This window comes from Hyposmocoma kahamanoa, unplaced genomic scaffold (assembly GCF_003589595.1).
Source record: "Hyposmocoma kahamanoa isolate Upper Pololo Valley unplaced genomic scaffold, ASM358959v1 303, whole genome shotgun sequence".
Taxonomy (NCBI): domain Eukaryota; kingdom Metazoa; phylum Arthropoda; class Insecta; order Lepidoptera; family Cosmopterigidae; genus Hyposmocoma; species Hyposmocoma kahamanoa.
The window spans coordinates 797,712-818,537 of NW_020653784.1; the positions used below are offsets into that span (position 1 = coordinate 797,712).

The 20,826-nt window shown below is 35.8% G+C and overlaps 1 protein-coding gene across 2 annotated transcripts in view; it reads left to right on the plus strand.

The window, feature by feature from the left end:
- The window catches only part of LOC113229327 (lachesin), a 98,801-nt gene that overhangs the window by 59,692 nt on the left and 18,283 nt on the right, over positions 1-20,826 (plus strand). For both annotated transcript variants that reach the window (XM_026462881.1, XM_026462882.1), the window contains exons 5-6: positions 6,739-6,900; positions 18,751-18,879. In XM_026462881.1, the coding sequence (XP_026318666.1) occupies positions 6,739-6,900; positions 18,751-18,879 (291 nt within the window). The remainder of the gene's footprint in view (positions 1-6,738; positions 6,901-18,750; positions 18,880-20,826) is intronic.

Here is a 20,826-nt window from a genome sequence, read left to right on the forward strand (position 1 = left end):
CATAGATTTCTCATAGATGGCGCTACGACTAAAAAGTCGTTGAAAAAACCAAATACAAAGACACAACGCAAGCACATACAAAAATTCGTGAGGTCCGCTGGTTCGTTCCGTGGCTTAGTTTGTATAGCGTCTGGCACGATAAGCTAGAAGACGTCTTGGTTCGAATCCGGCTGGATCGAAGGAATTTTTTCTGAGTGTTCGATTTTTGTATTAATAATTATAACAAACTAGAAGGGAAATAGTTTTACAACTCTATGTAGTTCACATAGAAATCAAAACAAAACAACAATAGAATACGTACGATAAATTTAATTATTACTATCTAGGAACATTTATTTTCGGATGCATTCGGAACCCCGAGTATTGCCGAAAGACGGAGAGATATTAAATAAATAATCTCAGTACAGAGTACTAAAAAACCGACCTCAAAAGTATGTGGAATTACGTCTATTTGCTTAGTTTTATTGAAATTATTATTAGTTCGCCACTATACAGGACTTGACACTGGAGATAATAATAATGGGTTCTCACTACAAAATTATATTGAAAGAAAAACGCCTTGAATTGGAGAAATAGCAAAATCAACCATTAAAATAATTGCTCCTAAATTAAAGTTAGGCACTATTTATAAAAATGAATCTTCATGCGTGAACAGCCACCCTTAAAGGTGTATGATTTTCTTCAAAATGAAATGGTGCCACTATGGAAGTACCCCCTTTCCAACAAAAAAAGAATCATGAAAATCGGTTCAGAAATACCGGAGTTATCGCGTAACACACATACAAAAAAAAACATACAGTCAAATTGAGAACCTCCTCCTTTTTTGAAGTCGGTTAAAAAATTTTAAATTAGTTGTACCTACTTGAAATGGATTAGCGAGTGGATAAATACATTTTCTCTACTACCATTTAAAATGTTTTGATGTTGTAGACTATGTTATAGACTAGTTTAAAATACGTAAGAGAGCGAACGGGGTTTTGTGGAACGTAAATGGAACTGTACAAGTTATTTGGGACCATTTCCATTTCTTTGCTGTATAATTCTTCGAAAACGTATTTCTACATTCAATTACGTGCCAGCACTTAGGAATAAACTCGAAAGTACTCGGAAATATTACAAGTTCTTCGTGAACAATGGTTTACTTCTGCGAGTTACAAAGCTAGCAACGTAATAGTTATTACTCACGGCAACTGCACAGCAGGCAAAGTACGTCTTGAAAGTCGAGCTTTCAATTTGCATTCAAAATAAAAAAATAATTAAAACGATTTCTAATTTTGTTGTCATAATTAATTTAAAAGCAAACTCTTGTTTGTTCAAACCGTCAGGTGATTTATTCATAATTCACCTTTAATCCAAATCGTATTGAGTTATTAATAAGGATGAGAAAACATTGACGAAAGAATCACTTCCACGGAATTCTATTCGCGGTTGTTAATACAAAGTTTTGATTACTTTCCTTTAACATTTCAATGGTTTTAATAGGCCTTCTTTGTCGCTGAGGAAGCCAATTGTTTAGGAGCGATTACCTGCACATGAATTTTGAAGAATTCATTACGAAATTGCGGTTTACTACCTTGGGTCATCCGTTGGGAATTTCTTTCAATTCTTTAATGGCCAACTTGCAAATTAGAATTTCTTAAGAGGTTACTGTTTTTGGCGTACAGTCGTATCACGTTGGTAGTTAAAAAAATATTAGTGTCGATCGATTTTTATGATCGAAAGTGAGCGTCGGCGGAGGTTTCAAATAAGACTGCTTGATCTCTGGGGCCTAGTGAGATGGGTAAACTCTCGGATATGTAGCAATTGGTCGGCGAGGCATAAATTGGTAGTTGGTGGGACGTTAAACCCGGAACCGGAGCCGGGGCGAGTGCGGGGGCGTGGTAACGTAACAGGCGATCGGGGAAACACTTAGTCTTTTATATGGCCGCAGTTTCAGACAACTTTTAAACGGAAATAAAACCGCTTTTTTGGGTTCCATAATGTTTATATTGTTTCTTTATTTTCAATATATTTATTCTTGCGTCGACCAAAAACAGTCGTTTTGCAATGGATAAGGGAAATGACAAAACTTGTCATTATTATTTTAAAACTGCGACATGACCTTAAAATAATAATGATGAATAGTATTTTTTTTATACTTTGTGTACGGCTCCCGATTACTTTATTTTAGTTTATCTGATTCGATTCAAGATATTCATAGACGTTAAAACTTCGTTAAACGTAACTATAAAACAGACCACAGTACATTTATGAAAATGTAATTTATGTTAAAAGGAACAGTAATTTCTTTATGAAAAATAGTGACAGACATAACATTAACACGAGGAATAGAAATAAACTAGCTTTTCTTGATAGTCGTCTTCACAAAGTCAAAAAATCATTTAAGGGGCAATGTACACGCTTCTATAACAAGATTCCGGTTGATATACAAAATTTGCCTTTCACGAGGTTTAAAACTATAGTGAAACAAAAACTTTACACTAAAGGTTATTATACAATTTCTGCGTACTTGGATGACAAAAATCCGTGGTAGTAACCCGTTTAGCTCATGGAGGTAGTCTCGATCTCTGATGTTTCAAATAAAAAAAATATTGTAAATGTTATTTACAAAGAGCAACCCCTAGAGTTTCTTGCTCATTCTTTTCAGGGGAATCTGCCTTACGAATGAGCGGTAGCGTTTAACCATTGTGACGATTTCAAGTGTAATAATGCTTACCTATGAAATAAGGATTATTTTGATTCTGATTTTTGATTTTGACCATTGCTACCATTCCACTCCATCTAGATCTTACATCAGGGGCCGCACCATGAACTCTTATTACAGTTCAGTAGAGTATAGGTTCGTAACGACAAAAAAGCGGGATGGTGAAATACACTTCATGTAGCGCTGTCTCACAACGATTCATTATAGGTCCCAAACTGAATCGTAATAAGAGTTCATGGTAAGACCCCAGTAAGGTGTTCTGAAATGTTCTTTCGAATCGACAAGGGAAGGTTCATAACTCTTGACGACAAACTCCCACTATTGTGAACAAGCGAGTGATACAATTTTAATTTCAATTAAATGACAATGACATATTTTAACTACCTGGTACTCGCGACGTCGTCTGCTTAGAATAAGTGCTTCGAGTAGCCTGCTTACTACTACTTACTTCAGAAATGAGCGATTCTCCATACAAACTTTCATCCGATATTTCACCCCCTTTTTGATTTATTTTTGTAACAAAAAGTAGCCTATGTCCTTCTTGTAGGTCCCTATACCAAAATCCATCAACTTCAACTGTCCTGATTTTTTTGTTCCAATGCAATAAAATTATCCTTGCATGAAACTAAGTCAATCATAAAAAATATTCAATTTTATTAATTTTGTATGAAAAATGTTTTATTAAATTTGACCAACTTCTGCTCTCCCGATTCCAATAGAATGAAATAATACTTAATAAAACTGAGTCAATCGGCACTAAAAAGAGAATAATCATTTTTAGGAAATGAAACTATTTTTCCGGATTTAAATCACGTAATATATTTGTTTTTACAACCAAACCAAACCACTATGCCAAAATTGTTTTCACAAAAAAAGGAATCACAATGCTTTCTAAGTCAGTTTTCCTGTATCTCCTATAGATTTGCATTTCCCCATTCTGCCCCAATGGTACTGTCCGACCGGCTAATCTGGCAATCTTTGGGGGAGACCTATGTCCAGCAGTGGATGTCTTCCGGCTGATATGATGATGATGAGCCAAAAAACACACTGTATAACTGTAATAAAAACCAATAAGATGATTGCGAAGTAAGTTCACCAAGATTCTCGTATAATACAGGCTGTATATTTTAAAGTGAGACATACTTATAGAGTGCGTTATATTCCTGATTCTGAACCCAAAAAAATAATAAACTAATGAACATAAACTCGCCTGCAAAATGGATATTTATTCTAATGTCGAATTAACTGAGATGGTGCGACTTTACGCAATAAGTGGTGATAGTGTGAGTCGAGCTATTGAAATGTTCCCAAATTGGAATTTACGCGGACGAGGTGAACAGTGTCGAAGTTCTTGCATGAGAGGATTATCTCAGCATTTTATACTGTGAGACAAAATGTGTTTGTGTTGATCAATTTAAAATGAATTTTACTATACCGTGCTAGACTATGCATTGTGGAAAACGGTGGACATTTTGAACACTTGCTCCGCATCACGTGAGTGTAAATAAACTGCAAATGACTAAAAAATCAATCTTGTAAATAATTTGATTTCACGTTTTTAACTACGCCAAAAACCTCAATTCTTATTAAATGATAACTTAATTATCTTTTTAGTACGTAAAACATTTCGATGCTAGTTCATAACTAAAAAATAATTAACATAAGCTAAACCGTAATCATTTCGATAACAGCTTTTTCATCATAACATAAATGAGTAGGTGAGAAAGAGATGTGAAATCATTGTTAATGTTGCTGTCTCACTCGGCGCTCGCTTGGTAGTATTCTCAATGCACTCGAAATCAAGCGTAAAGGGAATGTGGTTTATTCATATGTACACTCCAAAACAAATTTGTTGATTTATTTTTTGTTCTATCCCATATCCTAATTTTATTTTAGTCTATGTTAAGTTATAACATGATTTACTGTGACATGCATGAATATGTCTCACTTTCAAATATACAGCCTGTATTTAAATTAAAACATGCTCTATTGGCCCGCTGACAACGACTGCCAAATCATTTCTGAGCTAGATAGTTGCCCATTCTATGCCACTGAAGGATGGACTGCGTCGCTGTGGTTGAGTGACGTAGTCGCTATTGCCGACTCGAGCCTGCTCAGTTATATTTGGGCTGTTGGCCGTATTGCTAAAATGCTTCCTGAAATAAAATTATAAGAGTAGCTAAAATCATCATCTTGAAAAGATACGTCCGCAAGCTAGTTTGCTTCTCATGCCATCAACAATGCTCCGCACCACGTTCTCCTTTCTACATCCGTTCGAAACCATTACTCTGAAATAAGTAATACACGACCAAATCAAAAGAGAATATGAAGTATGAAGCTTCATTTACAAATGTAATGCAATATGCGTTGTTCTCAATCTCGAATCGTTTATAAATAGATAAAAGATAAGTATCGTGCGGAACTCAGCAGCAATACGTGTTCCACTGTCCTTTTTGGAAGCTCCGGCACGTTTACTTGTTTTTACGTCTGTTTCATGACTTTCTACTTTTACGCGCTGAAACCCCCAGCCCCGTGTTTTATCGGTTACTTTTATTAATTGACTACGGAAAGTACAAATTGAATGTTCTCCTTTACTGTTTACGCCTTGTTTATAGTCTAATCTAAGTTTGTTGGTTTCTTTAAAACTCTTTCAGATTGTCTTCGTCTTGTGATCTCGACTTTGTTTACCTACATACTCTGTAAAGATACTTGTTACTGTAATAATAATAATCGGCTAAGTTGGACCTGTCGTCCAAATTAAAAAAAGCCGTGACAATCAGAGCAACATCAATCGTTCACCACCATCTTAGCATGCAATAGTCAGGTGTTGTGTTATCTGCTCGGGCCACTCTACCTTTACCGTCATCCATTCAGGTGTACCATAAACACTCAAACAATAATAAAATGGAATATATTGAAAAAAATTGCATACATTCAATACATAAGCAATATTAACACGTTTGATCAAGATGTAATAGTATATTATTACGGAGGCCGGAAAGTAAGGGATTGCTGGATGAGTATGTACTTGTATTAATACTACGACGAATAATAAAAGACTAAAGAGAGGAAGATGTATAATAGAAAAAGTAAATAAATACTAATTAAAATTAAAAGTAATATTTTACATTATTTTTCAACGCTAATTAATAGTAGTCTGCTAAACTTCTGATGACGTAGTTGAATGTGTATCCATTACTGTATTTTGACTTTTGTCACTAGAACTAATTTTCGCGACGAAAATACAAGCAATCGAAAAAACAGAAAATAATACCAAAGCATAGTTTATTTTACCGCCTTTTTTAAGTAAACGGCACTGGTAGATATTTTTAATTCTCATAATTGCGAACACTTGGCAGTTGGCTGTATGAGTTTTTCTTCCGCCTGTTTACGCAATTCATTATTAGTAGATAGATTTAAAAGTTTAGAGTAGCGGGCAATCATGGTTTTTCATACTTACTTTGCAGGCCTTGCCCGGGCAGAAGTAGCACAGTCCATGAATGACGAACTTTGCGTGTTCGTTTTTTAAAAGTACCTATGCAAATACTTCCGAGCATGTTTGAGAAAATATCTCATTAACGATATATAGTATTGGTGGTGGTAGCCTAGTGGAACAACGGTTGCTTCACTATTAAGTGGGAGATAGTCGAAAAACGTTCACAACCCTTGGAAAACGTATTGAAGTACCAAACCATAACAAACACATTGATTCACAATATAATTATACAATGTTTAATATGATTGATATTATATAACAATGACATTAGAGTCATTTAAAACCTTTAAGGGTCTTTATAGGTCTTAAAGGACCCAGAAGTGAAACGTATAACAAGTTGACGACGATGATGAGTACGCCATTAAACGTTATATTAGATATCAAAGACTAACATTATTTTTACACACAATTGTTGTCAGTTTGTTTGTCTAGTTAGAAATAAGATTCAAACGATGTCACGGTGTCAATGACATCTTCTCAAACATTATAATGTAAACAAAGCAATAAATTTAATGCTAAGGCATAATCATGTCAACAGTACCGCCAAATATCCTGGATGAAGAAAGCACACAGTCAGCAGTGGCGGTGCGGGAGAATCAGAACATCAGCTTGGTGTGCAAGGCCGACGGGTTCCCCGCACCTAAGATCATGTGGCGCAGGGAGGATGGGCAGCCCATCTCAGTCGACAAAAGAAAGAAAGGTGAGTGATAAGTCTATTCAATACTAGAGGAGTTATTATGCCTTAGCTACCTCCGTGGCCCAGCATTTAACATGGTTAACACTTTTTGGAAAACGAAGTTTTATTGATTGGTCCTTGTCAAGGTGGTTTGGGTGATGTCTTGGAGTTATTTCACCGCTCTAGTACTCATAGTACAGGGAATTTATTTGTTTGGAATCGTGTTATTGATTATTACAGAAAGGCAAAATTTGAAATTGTTGATAAATGAATAAATATAGTCCATTAATTTCAAACTTAATGTAAATTATGTTCTTATAATGCTGGAAAAGCAAAAACAAGTAACAAAGTTAAAGCAACAAAGACAATGTTACTAAAACGTAAATTAAAAAGAACAAGCAAAAAGCATAAATTAGAAACGACAAAAAAATGTTTTCAATAATAACGGAATATCTACCGCGATTGAGTTCTAAGGTACAAATTGTTCAGAATGTAGAGATTAAAAATTCCCCGTGCGAACGTACTAACAGCAGTTTAGCTAGTAAAGCTTTATAATACGAGTTATAAGTTGTGCAAATTGCGGACTTAATACCCATTAGCATTCTCCGCTTAGTTCGGAATAAAAAAACATTGTTAACACCCCAGTATTAGCGCTGCAGTGTCGTTTTAATGTTGTTAATATTAATACTTCTATACTTCATAAGACTTTTATTGCTTTAGTGGAGTGTAAAAGCAGTGTTTGCCCTTTTCTATTAGATTTTTATCTTGCACAATAAAAAATAAGAAATCATTACATTGTTATAATGCATACTCACAAAAACAAAAGACATTGTGATAGAGAGATGTCCAAAACACAGTCTTTGTTATCGTAGTCACATGGTCCCATGAGGACGCAATGGGTTTAAGCTTTACTTGGCCATGTAGCTAACTAGTTCAATATGGGTTGCATCTGACGTTGGCTAGGTGCGCCAAGGTCGCTCCTGATAGGCTTCAGCAAGCCTTTTGAATTGGCTGAGGTTCCTGGTAAAACCCTGCACCCTCCACAATTAGAATAGGAGCTACGACGCCGAGTTGTTTTAACCAATAACATACCGTGCCATTCATGGTCCAACCAATCACAATTTAAAACATAAATTCTAATTAACATGTAGGCATGATCACATTTTCAAATTAATTGTGTGTGAAACTAGATTGAAAATTACATGGTGGTACAATTTGATGCAAAGTTGTGGGCAGGTGGGAAGGCTCCCAATTAGCACTCGACAAGACGGGACGAGCTCATGATTAGTTAATCACAGAACATGGCCTCACCGACCTTTAACGGTAACGTTGCCCCACAGTATGAACTGTGTAATATTGTATACGGTAAACGGAGTGAAGAGCTTTCAGCAACCGATAGTGTTTCTTTATTTTTACGTATCCGTACTACTTTTTCAAAATAACTGAATAGTATTATAGATTGGAAACACACAGCTCTTCACATTACTCAATACTTTTATTGCATACCAAAATGCCATATAAGATGGTAAATCCACTTGAAGTACAAGTACGTAAGAAAAACTATAATTCGGTTATACTTTTATAACAACATAAATGTATTTTTTCTGCTCTCCACTTTGATGGTTAATGGACATAATGGTGCTTTAAGTTGCTAAGATTTAGATAAAAGCCGAACCATGAATGTGATTGAAAAGCAAACATAGATGTTATATCTTAAAACATAGTGAATTTTGAATTATTTTATTTTCATAAATACAATACTCGGATTAGTGATAGTAGAAACTCTGACGGTTGGATGCAATGAAATAAAAATTAAAGTTAGAAAAGAAGACGTAACGTGACCTTAAGGGGATTTTGCTGCAGTAAACGCCAAAGATCGGCGAATTAACTCTAGGCCTGTTTCGCTATGTCGCTAGCGGCTTTTTGTTTTGCGGTTAACCCAAAGCACTTATGTAAAGCAGCAGCGGGTGTCCAATTATTTTTATTTATCTTTTACATCGCGCACAAGGTTCTTGAGCGTCCCGAGGGGTGCGAAGGATGAGGCACGTATTCTTGACACATTTTACTTTCGGCCAGGCTATTATTTCTCCCAGTTCATTATAATACTGAAAGCTCTTTTGCATAGCAAATTACATTTCCAAGCGCTCTGAATCACAAACAGGGATCTTCTCAGTCAATGAAATAAAACCACCACGGTGGAGAGTGTAAAGATATTAAACCATATTCATGATCCGAACCCATGTTAATACCGTGAGCGTAACCTCTCTCTTCAAGGGGATTAAAGCTCTTTACAAGAAAAAATCTGGTTTAAGGATAATTATGACCGGCAAAGCTGAGTCGTGCCGGCAAATTAAAAGGTTGGAGCACTCATTCGGGGGTTGAGGGGACGACAAAGGGGCCCAAAAATTGAGTTTAATTTTAAGAGTGATTTCCTTGTACCGGGAAAATTAACGTGTGGTCTGGAGAGCCACTTGGCGATAATTGTGTGTGACTCTCTCCGCCCTCGCGCCCTAGCCGCCGTCCCCTCGCTCGCCCTCGAACGTGTCATCGCATCTGCCAGGATTATTTGTGAAGGACATTCAACACGCATGTTTTAATTACGAACGAGAAAAAGTGATTTCGTTTTCAATTCGGCAGCTGTTAAGCTTTTGTTAGTATTAATGTGTCCGCAAATCCTGTTTTTGTTTGCCAATTTAATTGGAAGGTTACACCCAACCGTTACGCCGATACCTTCATCGTTCCCTTTAGACAGCCCACGGGATCCATTTTTATATGACACTTTAATATAATTATATGCACGTGGTGGTGAAACGTCCAATATGCCAAATTGGTTGATAACTATGGGAATGAAATTACCTCAATGTTCTTTAGAGCAGTGGTGGCTAATTGGGAGATCGGTAGTTTCTTTATTGAACGGTTTGAATCTCTGTTGCAATATTTTTTTAATGTTTCGTCAACAAATCATGCCCCTGATGGTAAATTACACGCCTGTCTATAACAGTTGCAATGCCACTCAGAGCTTTAAACCTCGAAGATCCGAGCGTCCCTCTGACACATAAGTTGACAAGTCCCATGTGTGTAATTTTACCAGCACCCTTACTTTTCAAAACCGGAACACTAATGCTGACAGTACTGCTTGGCGGCAGAAAAATAAGGTGGTACCTCCCTAGACGAACTCTCTCACAAGGAGCTGTACTGCTACTAACTGCTAGTAATTTCACAAAAATAGTTAAATATCGTCGTGTCCTGCCGTTCAATAAATTTAGAAAATGTAGCTTATTTTTTTTATTCAAATGAAACGGAATCTAATTAATTATTAAGACGTTTCGAGTTCATGAAAGATTCAGCAACAAGCTGCAGTTAGTCGGCGATCCGTTGTGGCGCGATGTGAAATTACCATTAAAAGCGCAGCGAGTGCAGTGGCACTAGTTTCTCTAATTGCTTAATATATTCGTGCGCAGAGCACTCCCATTACATTCATTGCGCTCTGCGAAAACGTTCCTTAATTGTAAATACAGGCAAACTCATTTGGCTACTTGATGGCGGTTCGCGGCACGCCGCGCACACCGACGGAATTTTTAATTTTTATGAGATTTTAAGGTAGATTGTTTAATGCCCACATGGGAGCACCCTCGTTACGGAAACTACCCTCCACTGCGACAATGTCATTCGCGTCGCGAAATTTGTTGCGGAAAATTAACATTTGATCGTTTGCAGTTCTACCATATTTCAAATAATCATCATCAAATCATATCAAAAATACCTTTATCGTATAGATAAGTAGCTTACTTATTATTACACCATATCTTCAACAATTTAATGACGCTGTAGTTGAAACTTCTATTATTTATTTTTAAAATATGATGTTACGCACTGTACCAAAACAAACTGCGCTTAGTAATTGTTATTAAACAACTATTAATAGGCACAAAAAACTTATTGTTTCTGTACCGGCACGCTATTATGGCCGTTTTGACAGATTACAATAGTGAGATCAAATCTCAATTCATTATCGAAAAAAATATAATGAAATGCGAGTAGCATCTCAATGTTTTTACATTTATTACTAGTATTGCAAATGGTAGCTGATTAAAAAGTTTTAATAAAACGAAAATAAAAATGTTTGCTTCATATTCACATCGCCAATTTGAAAATGCTTTGTTCTGCATTGAGCTTTGACGCGAGTTTGCCGGAGGTGGCAGTGTGCTGGCCAGCCATCCCATATGTGACGATCGTATTAGATTTCATTTTTTTAAATTTTAGTGTCGTAAAATTATACATTCCATAAATTTTACTGCACGTCTCTATTGACAACAATGTATAGCAATTAGCTCCTTCAACGTAGTTATGAATTAATTCGAAACTTGATGAGCGGACAAACGTCAAAACGGCCATCATAGCGTGCCAGTACTATAACGAAAGAAAGAACGAAACATTTATTAGGCTAACAAACACATAATAACAATTTAAATAAAACAATGAATTGGCCACTATTAATAAGAAAAAAAGACGATTTCAAACTCACATAAATCTTTATTTCACAGGTAAGCAAATTACACTTGAAATCTTCACATTTATTGAACACTACAACTCATTCGTAAAGCCGATGACTCTGAGAAGAGTTAGTAAGAAATTTTAGTCGTTGCACTTTTTAATGATAGAAATAATTTATTAAGTCAAGACAATTGAATAGTATCTTAAAATTATGTCACACTTATCACACGAGGAACATTTTAAGATAAGGTTGAACTTTAGCGCGCACCGTGTGTCTACCCCGTTCTCTGTCCGACATTCGTCCGAAGTCAAAGTGAAAGTCAAAGTCGAAGTCAAAGTCAAAGTCAAAGGCAAAGTCAAATATTATTTATTCCCTAAGTAAAATAAATTTACACTTGAAAACGTCACATTTAAGCTACTGCTCGTTCACTACGCTGACCTCCCTGAGAAAAACGAGCAAGAAACTCTAGGGATTGCTCTTTTCAAATAAACTTAAATGCTATGGAATACACTTTGAATCAAATTTGTGTGGATTCTGGAGCCATGTCGTCTTTCCATACATCTTTATCTAACACGTAGTCTTCAATTTTGTAATATGATTTAACGATCAAAATATTTTTAAAGTAGTTTTTAAACTTAGGAAATGATAAACTTAATATATTCTCCGGAATCTTATTGTAAAAACGTATACAGTTCCCCATAAAAGAGTTGTTTACCTTCGTTAAACGAAATCGTGGTACCATGAGTTTGGACTTAGCTCTAAGGTTAATATTATGGATATCTTCTTTCTTATTGAAATTATGTATATTTTTACGGGCATGTAAAATATTTGAGTAAATATACTGTGATGACAACAGTCATGATACCAGTCTCCTTAAACTTTTCTCTGAGAGAAACCCGAGAGCCTAGATGGTACACAGAATGAATTGCTCGTTTTTGCAATACAAATATGGTTTGAAAATCTGCCGCTTTACCCCACATGAGAATCCCGTAGTCTAGCAGTACTAACATCGGTAAGCTCACGTATTCTGCGGACTACGTATGCAGCGGAACTTAATCTACTGGCCAGGGAAGATATATGTGGAAACCATTGAAGTTTACTATCTAAGGTCAGTCCCAAGAAGACTGCTTTATTAACAAGGTCTAACTTTCCCCGTTTATTTCTATGCTTGGACTAGTCGATTTTACATTAGGTAATTCAAATTTAACACATTTTGTCTTCTTGGCATTAAGCAATAAATTGTTAGCATTAAATCAATAAACTAACTTAGAGAGGGTATCAATGAAATGGTCATACTTAATGTCATGTCTGTCTGTTTTAAATATCAAGGATGTGTCATCAGCAAACGACACTATTTCGCAATGGTCCTTAACAAAGAATGGCAGATCATTAATATAAATCAGAAATAAGAAAGGTCCAAGTATTGAGCCCTGCGGAACACCCATTTTTACCGGAGAACCCAAAGAAGTCACTCCATTTATGTCTACTTTCTGAATTCTACCGTTGGGATATGACGAGACCAGTTTCGACGCCTTACCATTTATACCGTAATGTTCCAGCTTCCTCATTAGAGTAATATGATCAACGCAATCAAATGCCTTTGAGAGGTCACAGAAAACACCAATAGCGTTCTGGGACCTTTCCCAAGCATCAAAGATGTGTTTTAATAACGCTACCCCCTCATCGCTAGTCGATCTGCCACTAGTAAACCCTTATTGTTCACTATGAAAAATATGATTCCTACCGAAATAGGACAGTAATTGAGTCAGCATAACCTTTTCGAATATTTTACTTAAAGCTGGTAAAATTGAAATGGGCCAATAGTTGCTAGAATCAACTTTCCTACCGCTATTGAATAAGGGAATAACCTTGCTGTATTTCATTAAATCGGGAAAAACACCTTCGTCAACGCACCTATTGAAAGCTACAGCTAAATGTGGGGAAATTAGATCAATAACTGAGTCTATAACTTTAGTTGATATGCCCCAGAGATCTTCAGTTTTTTTAACGATGTCTTGTGGATTAACATGACGGAAATTAAATAAACTGTCACAAACTTTAACATTTTCCTTTAAATCGAAATTAGTTCAAAAGTAATGAATGATATTAGTACAAAATGATTCTTGTTTTCTGATCTAGTCTATTCCATTTGCTTGAAAATTGCATTAAAATAAATCGATACAAAAAATCGTTAGACTGTGTGCATTTTAATCGATTTCCATAAAAATCCAATCTTAATGTGCGTTTAGTAGTGAGTATCCACAGGATCGCAAGGTGGATATTGTGTGGAGTTGCCTCTTCTTTATCTAGAAAAAGATTTTTTGTACATCCATTTGTAACAAGTATTGAATTATACCAAATTTGTGATTCACCATTTCGAAATGGATTAAAATCCAGCTTTGGGTAAAAACCCGGGCGGCTTGGGTGGATTTTAACCTCGACCAATCTCTGGATATGTAGCATTCGCGTCGATTTCAATCTAATCTGTAAAATGCATTATGATGTACTGCATAACACTTGTGTTTCAACTAATATTGGTTGCATTGTGAGAATTGACCGCGAAAGTGCGCGACGCGGGCATGCTCGCGTGTGTAAACGTTCACGTGAGTCATGTAAAGAAAGCATTGATGTCACATTTACTGGGCCAGATTTGATGGGAACGAATTTAAAGTTATCAGTGAAAACGCGACGTCTGTATATCAAATATCCTGCACAACATGCTTTTACGTAACAGATTTGTAATATAAACAATATTTGAATAATGATACGATTGAGACATCTTATAAAAAGTTTAAAGTATTATTTACAAAAAAAATTATGTTAAACGTTAGTAATATCTTAGACGACAAAAATCTATGGTAGAGGGATCCACATGGTACCTTGCAAATGGCAAATTTTGTACAGCAACCGGAATCTTATTATAGAAGCTTATACGTTCGGCGCGTTTGCGCATTGCATCCGAATCGTATTTGTTCCGAATCCGGGACTATACGTATCTAGAAAACTCGGACCCACTTCGGATGCCGCTTATGCACTAAGTCCCATTCGAATCCAAGAAAATACGAATATCGCTAGTACACCTAGAGATAAAATAATCTCTATAATATTTCGGATTGTCATTTCTCGGATTTGGAACTGATACTACTGATATACTGATACTCTGACGTTTCTATAATAAGATATTATAGGTAACCAAAAATTTTACACTAAAGGATGTGTGAAGGTATTATACTTCTTCTGTACATTTGGACTTACTTCATAGTAGCGACCCGTTTAGCACTTGCAGGTAGTCTCAATTAGTGATAATATTTAAATATTTATTTATTTATCTAAAAGGAAGACCAACAGCTTAAAATTACCTTAAATAATAACAGTAACAACCGAGAGCCAATACATATCCTCACTAATAAGAATATACTAGGGTACCTGGATGCACAATGTAATTAACCTACCTATTACTTACATAAAACATAAAAAGACAACCGTAGTTGTAAGTCTCACTGGGAGTCTAAGAAATTCCCACGCGTTTGCCGAAACCACACTCACTTAAAAGATCCAGATCAAAAGAATTACATGGAATGTTAAAATTATTACTTGCACGCGACGTAAACTCATTTTGCATTTTGTTTACAATTGTAAACGATAAATGTGTACAAACGTTTATTTACAAAGAGCAACCCCTATAGTTGCTTTCTCATTCTTCCCAGGGGATCCGGTGGAAGACGTAGCGTCTATCATACAATTTTATTTGAAACTGGTCTTAAGCACTAAAAGACGCGTGATGCGAATGAAGCTTCATATTTGATATTGTATTTTGACTTAGTCGAGCATTGACTTACAATTATATGGACGTCGGGTCCGCGCTAAAAAGTGTCCGAACTTATAGGGCGTTAAAATCGTATACAGAGCGTCATTCACGCTTTAGTCTTCGTTTGTTCGACTGACAGCGAAGCAAGCAAAATTAGACAGTACTGCGATGACATTACAATTTAAATTCAACGTTTTAGCTTTTTCATATTCCTTTACATGTCACTACGTTTAAATAGATTGACTTGGAACATTTTTTTCGTGGCTTTTGTATTAGACCCGTCGTCCATTTATTTGTAAGTCAATGTAGTCGAGTATTACTTTTTGACTTTAATTGTTACAATACATATTTAATACTAAATAGTTTTTGCCTCCGATTTAGGGCATTAATGGGCTTTAACTCGAAATCATCCCGGCATTAATAAAGCACCGGGTTAAAACCCGGGTGCTTGCCTATCTCTGTACATATCGCATACACAATTTTAATACGATTAGGTTTACAAATTCTACATGAAAACTTTTTGATAAATGGAACCTAACTGTTCCTACTTTAGAACTAAGACACACATACGATTACACCTTGGTCTGTGATCACACATGTCTCTCACTAAAGTTGAATCAATCAATCAATTAATAAATTAGGCTACCAAACATCATTATCTACAGCCCGACCGATTGCATTCACCACAATCTTGCGCTAATCTCACCCAACTTCGGTCCGTGATTTTGACGATCTCTCTATATTGCTGCAACATGTCCCACGTTTCTGTAACCACTTCTTAGCGCCATTCGGTTGTCGCTTAAATCCATCTATCACCAATTCACAATATGTCCTGCCCAGCTACATTTTAGCTTCATATGTCTTGGACCTTAGTTCGTTTTCGGACTTCAGAATTCGAAACTCGATATTTAAAGCTGAGTATGGCACGTTCGAGGCGACGAATACATAGATACTGTATCTAGAGTAATTCCTTCAATTACAAGTAAATTAAATCACATTTTTTGTATTTCAACATTATAAAAAAACGCGTGTGTAAAAATGCCGGTGGCCATAGCCAACAACTCTCAAAGGCATAAATCTGGGCGATCGGACGACCGCCGCCGCGTCGTGTCGATATTGCCGAGTTATAGCGCAATTTGTCGTGCGCACTCCACGAAGCTGCCACAGGGTTAGCAACGTAAAGAGATAATCCGATATTACACGAAGCAAAACTGACAGACATTCAAAAATATAAATTGCAGTTTTTAAGAATACAAACCGAAAGTTTGTTTTTACAATTTCCAAAAGTTATTTGCAGTTGTTACTTAGTATGACCATGGAGCAATAACTCAAGAGGATTGCTAGTCGCGATACAAGATGGCGTAGTCGGGTAATTAATACCTCTTGGTACACCAGATGTCGCAACGAGTACCAAATATACTCGTTTTTTGTAGCTAAGCTAAGTAGTAGCTAATTTTGTAACTAATTTGTTTTACAGTGATTTATCCAAGTTACTCTAATTTCTAGTGGTGCAGCCGCAGGCACATGGGACTTGTCAACTTATGTCTCAGGGTGGGTCCACGGCCATTTACATAAAAACTACTTCCAAAGTATTTGATCAGCGCTTTCTAGATATAAGAGGGAATTTTGATCTTTTTAAGTAAGTATGGAGATTTCCAGTCGAGTTGTCCGAATCCGGCCGGATCGAAGGAATTTTTTCTGAGTGTTCTTTATATTAATAATTATAACAAACTAGTGGAATAATTTCACAAAAAGTAATTGAATATCAATTCAATAAAAATTTAGAAAATAATTTATTAACACAATACCGCATCATCGTGATCAACAACCTTTTATAGGCCACACTGCTGATCACGGGTCTCTACGCAGGTGGTTTTGGCTATAAGTCTTCCACGCTGGTCTAATGGGGGTTAGGGACTCGTACACATTTTTCAGGGGTTGTGAACCTTCTTCGATATATAGATTTCTTTACCGTGCGAGATAGGTGTTCTGCCTTCGGAAGAGTCACAAGCAGCAAAGTCTAAATTCGTAAACGTGTTTAAATATTTTTTAGGTTTTTCTGATAAAAAGAATAGTTAAACTGTACAATATATACCACAGAAACTTCTATAGTATTTTAATCAGCCGTTTTCAAAATAAAATTTTCATTTTATCTTTTAACTGAGTAGAAAAAAATATAAAATATTATAACTGCGTGTAAAGGGTAATGCGACTTTTAATACTTGACATGAATAGAACTAACGGGCTCAGTTATATTCAGGTGTTCCTTTTTTGTGTTATTATATGAGTATTGTAATTAAAGTACATAAAAGGGCACAGTTCCGTACATTACTACGTAAAACCCTTTGAGATTAGTGTTTTTAATGTAATAAACGTCAAATATGATTGTTCATAGTAAAAAAAATCTGATTATTGAAGTCAGTTATGCTGTTTGCTAGCTGTATATTCAACAATTATTGAAACATTTTTCCACAAAAAAAAAAATAGCTAGTTTGGCCTTTATTTCCTGATCCCGAATATGTATGTAATTCAATTTTGGTAAAAATGTTAGTTGTACTCTTTTTCGTTCAGAGGGTTATTAAACCTTGTTACTAAGCAGTTACAAACTAAGTAATTAAAGCCATATAGCATCGGAAAACGAACCATAGGCCTCTCAATGTAGAAATTCTCAATCAAATCATGTTGTTCAAATATGTAGTTATTAAAATGTTGTTGCACGAACCTTGCAAGGGCGCCGCAAGCCTAAAAATTTAATTTATTTATTTACAAGCAAAAAATAAATAAAATTAATCCATATTAAATTAAAAATTAAATTAAATTGCAAAATAATTTAGTGCAATAAAATTTGGCAAATTAAACACATTAACTATATTTTAAAATTAAAATGAAATTTAATTAGGCGTATGAAAATTGATTAAATCTCCAAAATTAAATAAAATTGAAAAAAAAGGAGAACCATCGCAATACGGAAAAAAAACTAATTAATTAATTAAATGTTGTTGAAGCGAATAAGAACATTTTTGAATGAGGTATTTTTGTAACATTCTTTTATATTTCTGCTTTAGTATTATTGTTATAAATTTTCACTGCCCTTGCTAAGAGACCACTTCAAAACATTTCAATTTTACATGTGGGCTTGGCAAGCCGTGTTTGCGATCTTAAGTGTTGTGGAAATGAAAAGAGATGGAGATGCTTTCTTACAAAATCACAAACTGCATAGATATATAGCGAAGGAAGACTTAATATTTCGTACTCTGAGAATTGATTTACTACCTGTTGTACGTTTATATTAGCAAGCACCCTTATGCAAAGTATATTGTTGACAGCCCCATATCTTTCTGAAATAAGTTTTATTTATACTGATCCACCCTATCAATCTCTTGGGTACGGGGAGGGCACTATATCCTGTGCGAGCAAGCCTGCACGGGGACCTTCTCAGTCACTAACCTAAACTCAGGTCAGCCCGTTTGCACGAACTTCATCCGGTTATCAAAGGGCAACTAATATTTGCCACCGCCAAGCCGTCGACTCTAAGTCAACTACCAAATCTCATCTAAAAAATTGTTGACAGTGACAGTATACGAAGGCGACACATTGAGCCTACAGCGCATCAGCCGCACCGAGATGGGTGCGTACCTCTGCATCGCCACGAACGCCGTGCCGCCTTCCGTCTCCAAGCGGATCATCGTCGATGTCGAATGTGAGTATCCCAGATCCCACATTCAATTATAATTCATCTACACTCATTGGACCTCTAAAATAAATCGACACAGTACACTCTGAATATTACCCGTATTCATAATTGAATCATGATCTTAATTTCGTTCTTTTAACTCACTTTAAGCAGTCCCATTCTCTCGGAATCCGGTCAACGAGGGGCTAAATTAAAATTCTTTATCCAGCAGACATTTCATAGATTCTAATTTAAGTTTTAATACTATTCGCTCCCATGTTAACGAACTAAAACTCCGTAATTCATACCACAGCCGAACATCATTTGAATTAAAAATTTGCTCAAAGCTGGAAACGGTAACGGGAAACTTTTTTTAAAGAGGATTTCTGCTCCCATTTATTTTCAATTCTTATTACAAGGCAGCTGACTAAATAGACGGCAAAATTGCCGCCCTGTTATAATTGAAAGATAATATTTTTTTGCGGTGCACTGTTCGAAGATTGCGGCTTCGGGGAGTTGATCATTATTTAAAAGTCTTCTTTCGGCGACCAAATAAGCGAGCAAATAACTTTGAGGACATTTTGTGAAAGAAAGTTTTCGTTCGCATAAAAGAACATTTTAAAATGTTTATGTTTGAACAAGCGCAATTTGAGAGTCGTTTGACACGAGCGAGTTCGAGTTAAAATGAAATAATCGGCGACGAAGAAACTCGCGAAATGAATGGTTGCACGAATAGCACGATGCGCGCGCCGTATCAATATTGGCGCAGCCGATGATCTTTGATTTAAAACTTTACATTAATATAATTAGAATGCTGAATAAACGGTTGTTGATTGGATTTTAAATTCATTTTGATTGTTATATAAACTCTATTATTTGTTTAGTTATAAATTACGTTCGTTTCATTAGTGAGTAGACACAGAATTAATTGAAATTTGACCACTGTTATAGATTAGTTGGCTGAGTTATGGTATGATAATATTTTGAAAACAATGTTAAAGATACTTCATACTTCATGTAATACCACATTAAGTACCAGTGGGGCTCATTGTGACAGTGATCGTCCAAGATCTTTTTGATGATTCTCTAAAATGTACAAGTTTTTATTACACAGTACTGTATGATTGACAAGCGCGCTGACGGTCGACCAAACGAAGACTGATACGCGATTGATGATCTGTGTACATTTGAATGCCCTATAGGTTCGGACACTTTTTAGCGCGGACTCGACGTCCGTTTATTGGTAGGTCAATAATCGTAATAATAATTATTTTTCCATGATACCAAGTGACAGGGCGTACAATTCGTGCGCCTAGTGACAGGCGACACGCCTGTCCATAGCGATTCCTCTATTGCAAATATCTGGGGGTTACAGCCACTGCACTACCGTGTCTAACCAGAATACTGTAACATTCAAAACAGCATTTAGAGAAAAAGATTTTTCGGTTTTTTATAATTTTGGAGGCTAATAACATAAAAAGATACACGTTGTACATTACATATTAAAGAAATCTATCTAGCTGTTATAATTTTTCTTTGGAAAGTCAGTTATTTCTATTGAAAACGAATAAAATTCTTTTCCCTAGTTGACAGTCGAAAGATTCTCGTTGTTATGAAATTACAAAGCACTGTATTGCATCTCGCAGTGTATTGGTTTGACAGGATACAATGTCGTTTCTTATTGTAAAAATTTGAGCCGCGACAAATATTAGTAGACGCTCCTGAGACATTGCGCGATCTGAGGGTTGCGCGCAACACTGTACTGCGTTTTTCTCAAAATCAAAAGACTCTATTGCTGCGTACGTGTTATGTCAAAGTACTTTCTAAAATTTACAACTTACAGTGTATATTAGTTTTTAACATCCCGTTCAAAAACACTATTACCACTATTGAAATGTCAGAGTATAGATTAGGCCTACAGTAATCAAAACACTGTAATTGACTTCGGAGTGTTTTGGTTTGACGCGTCTGCGC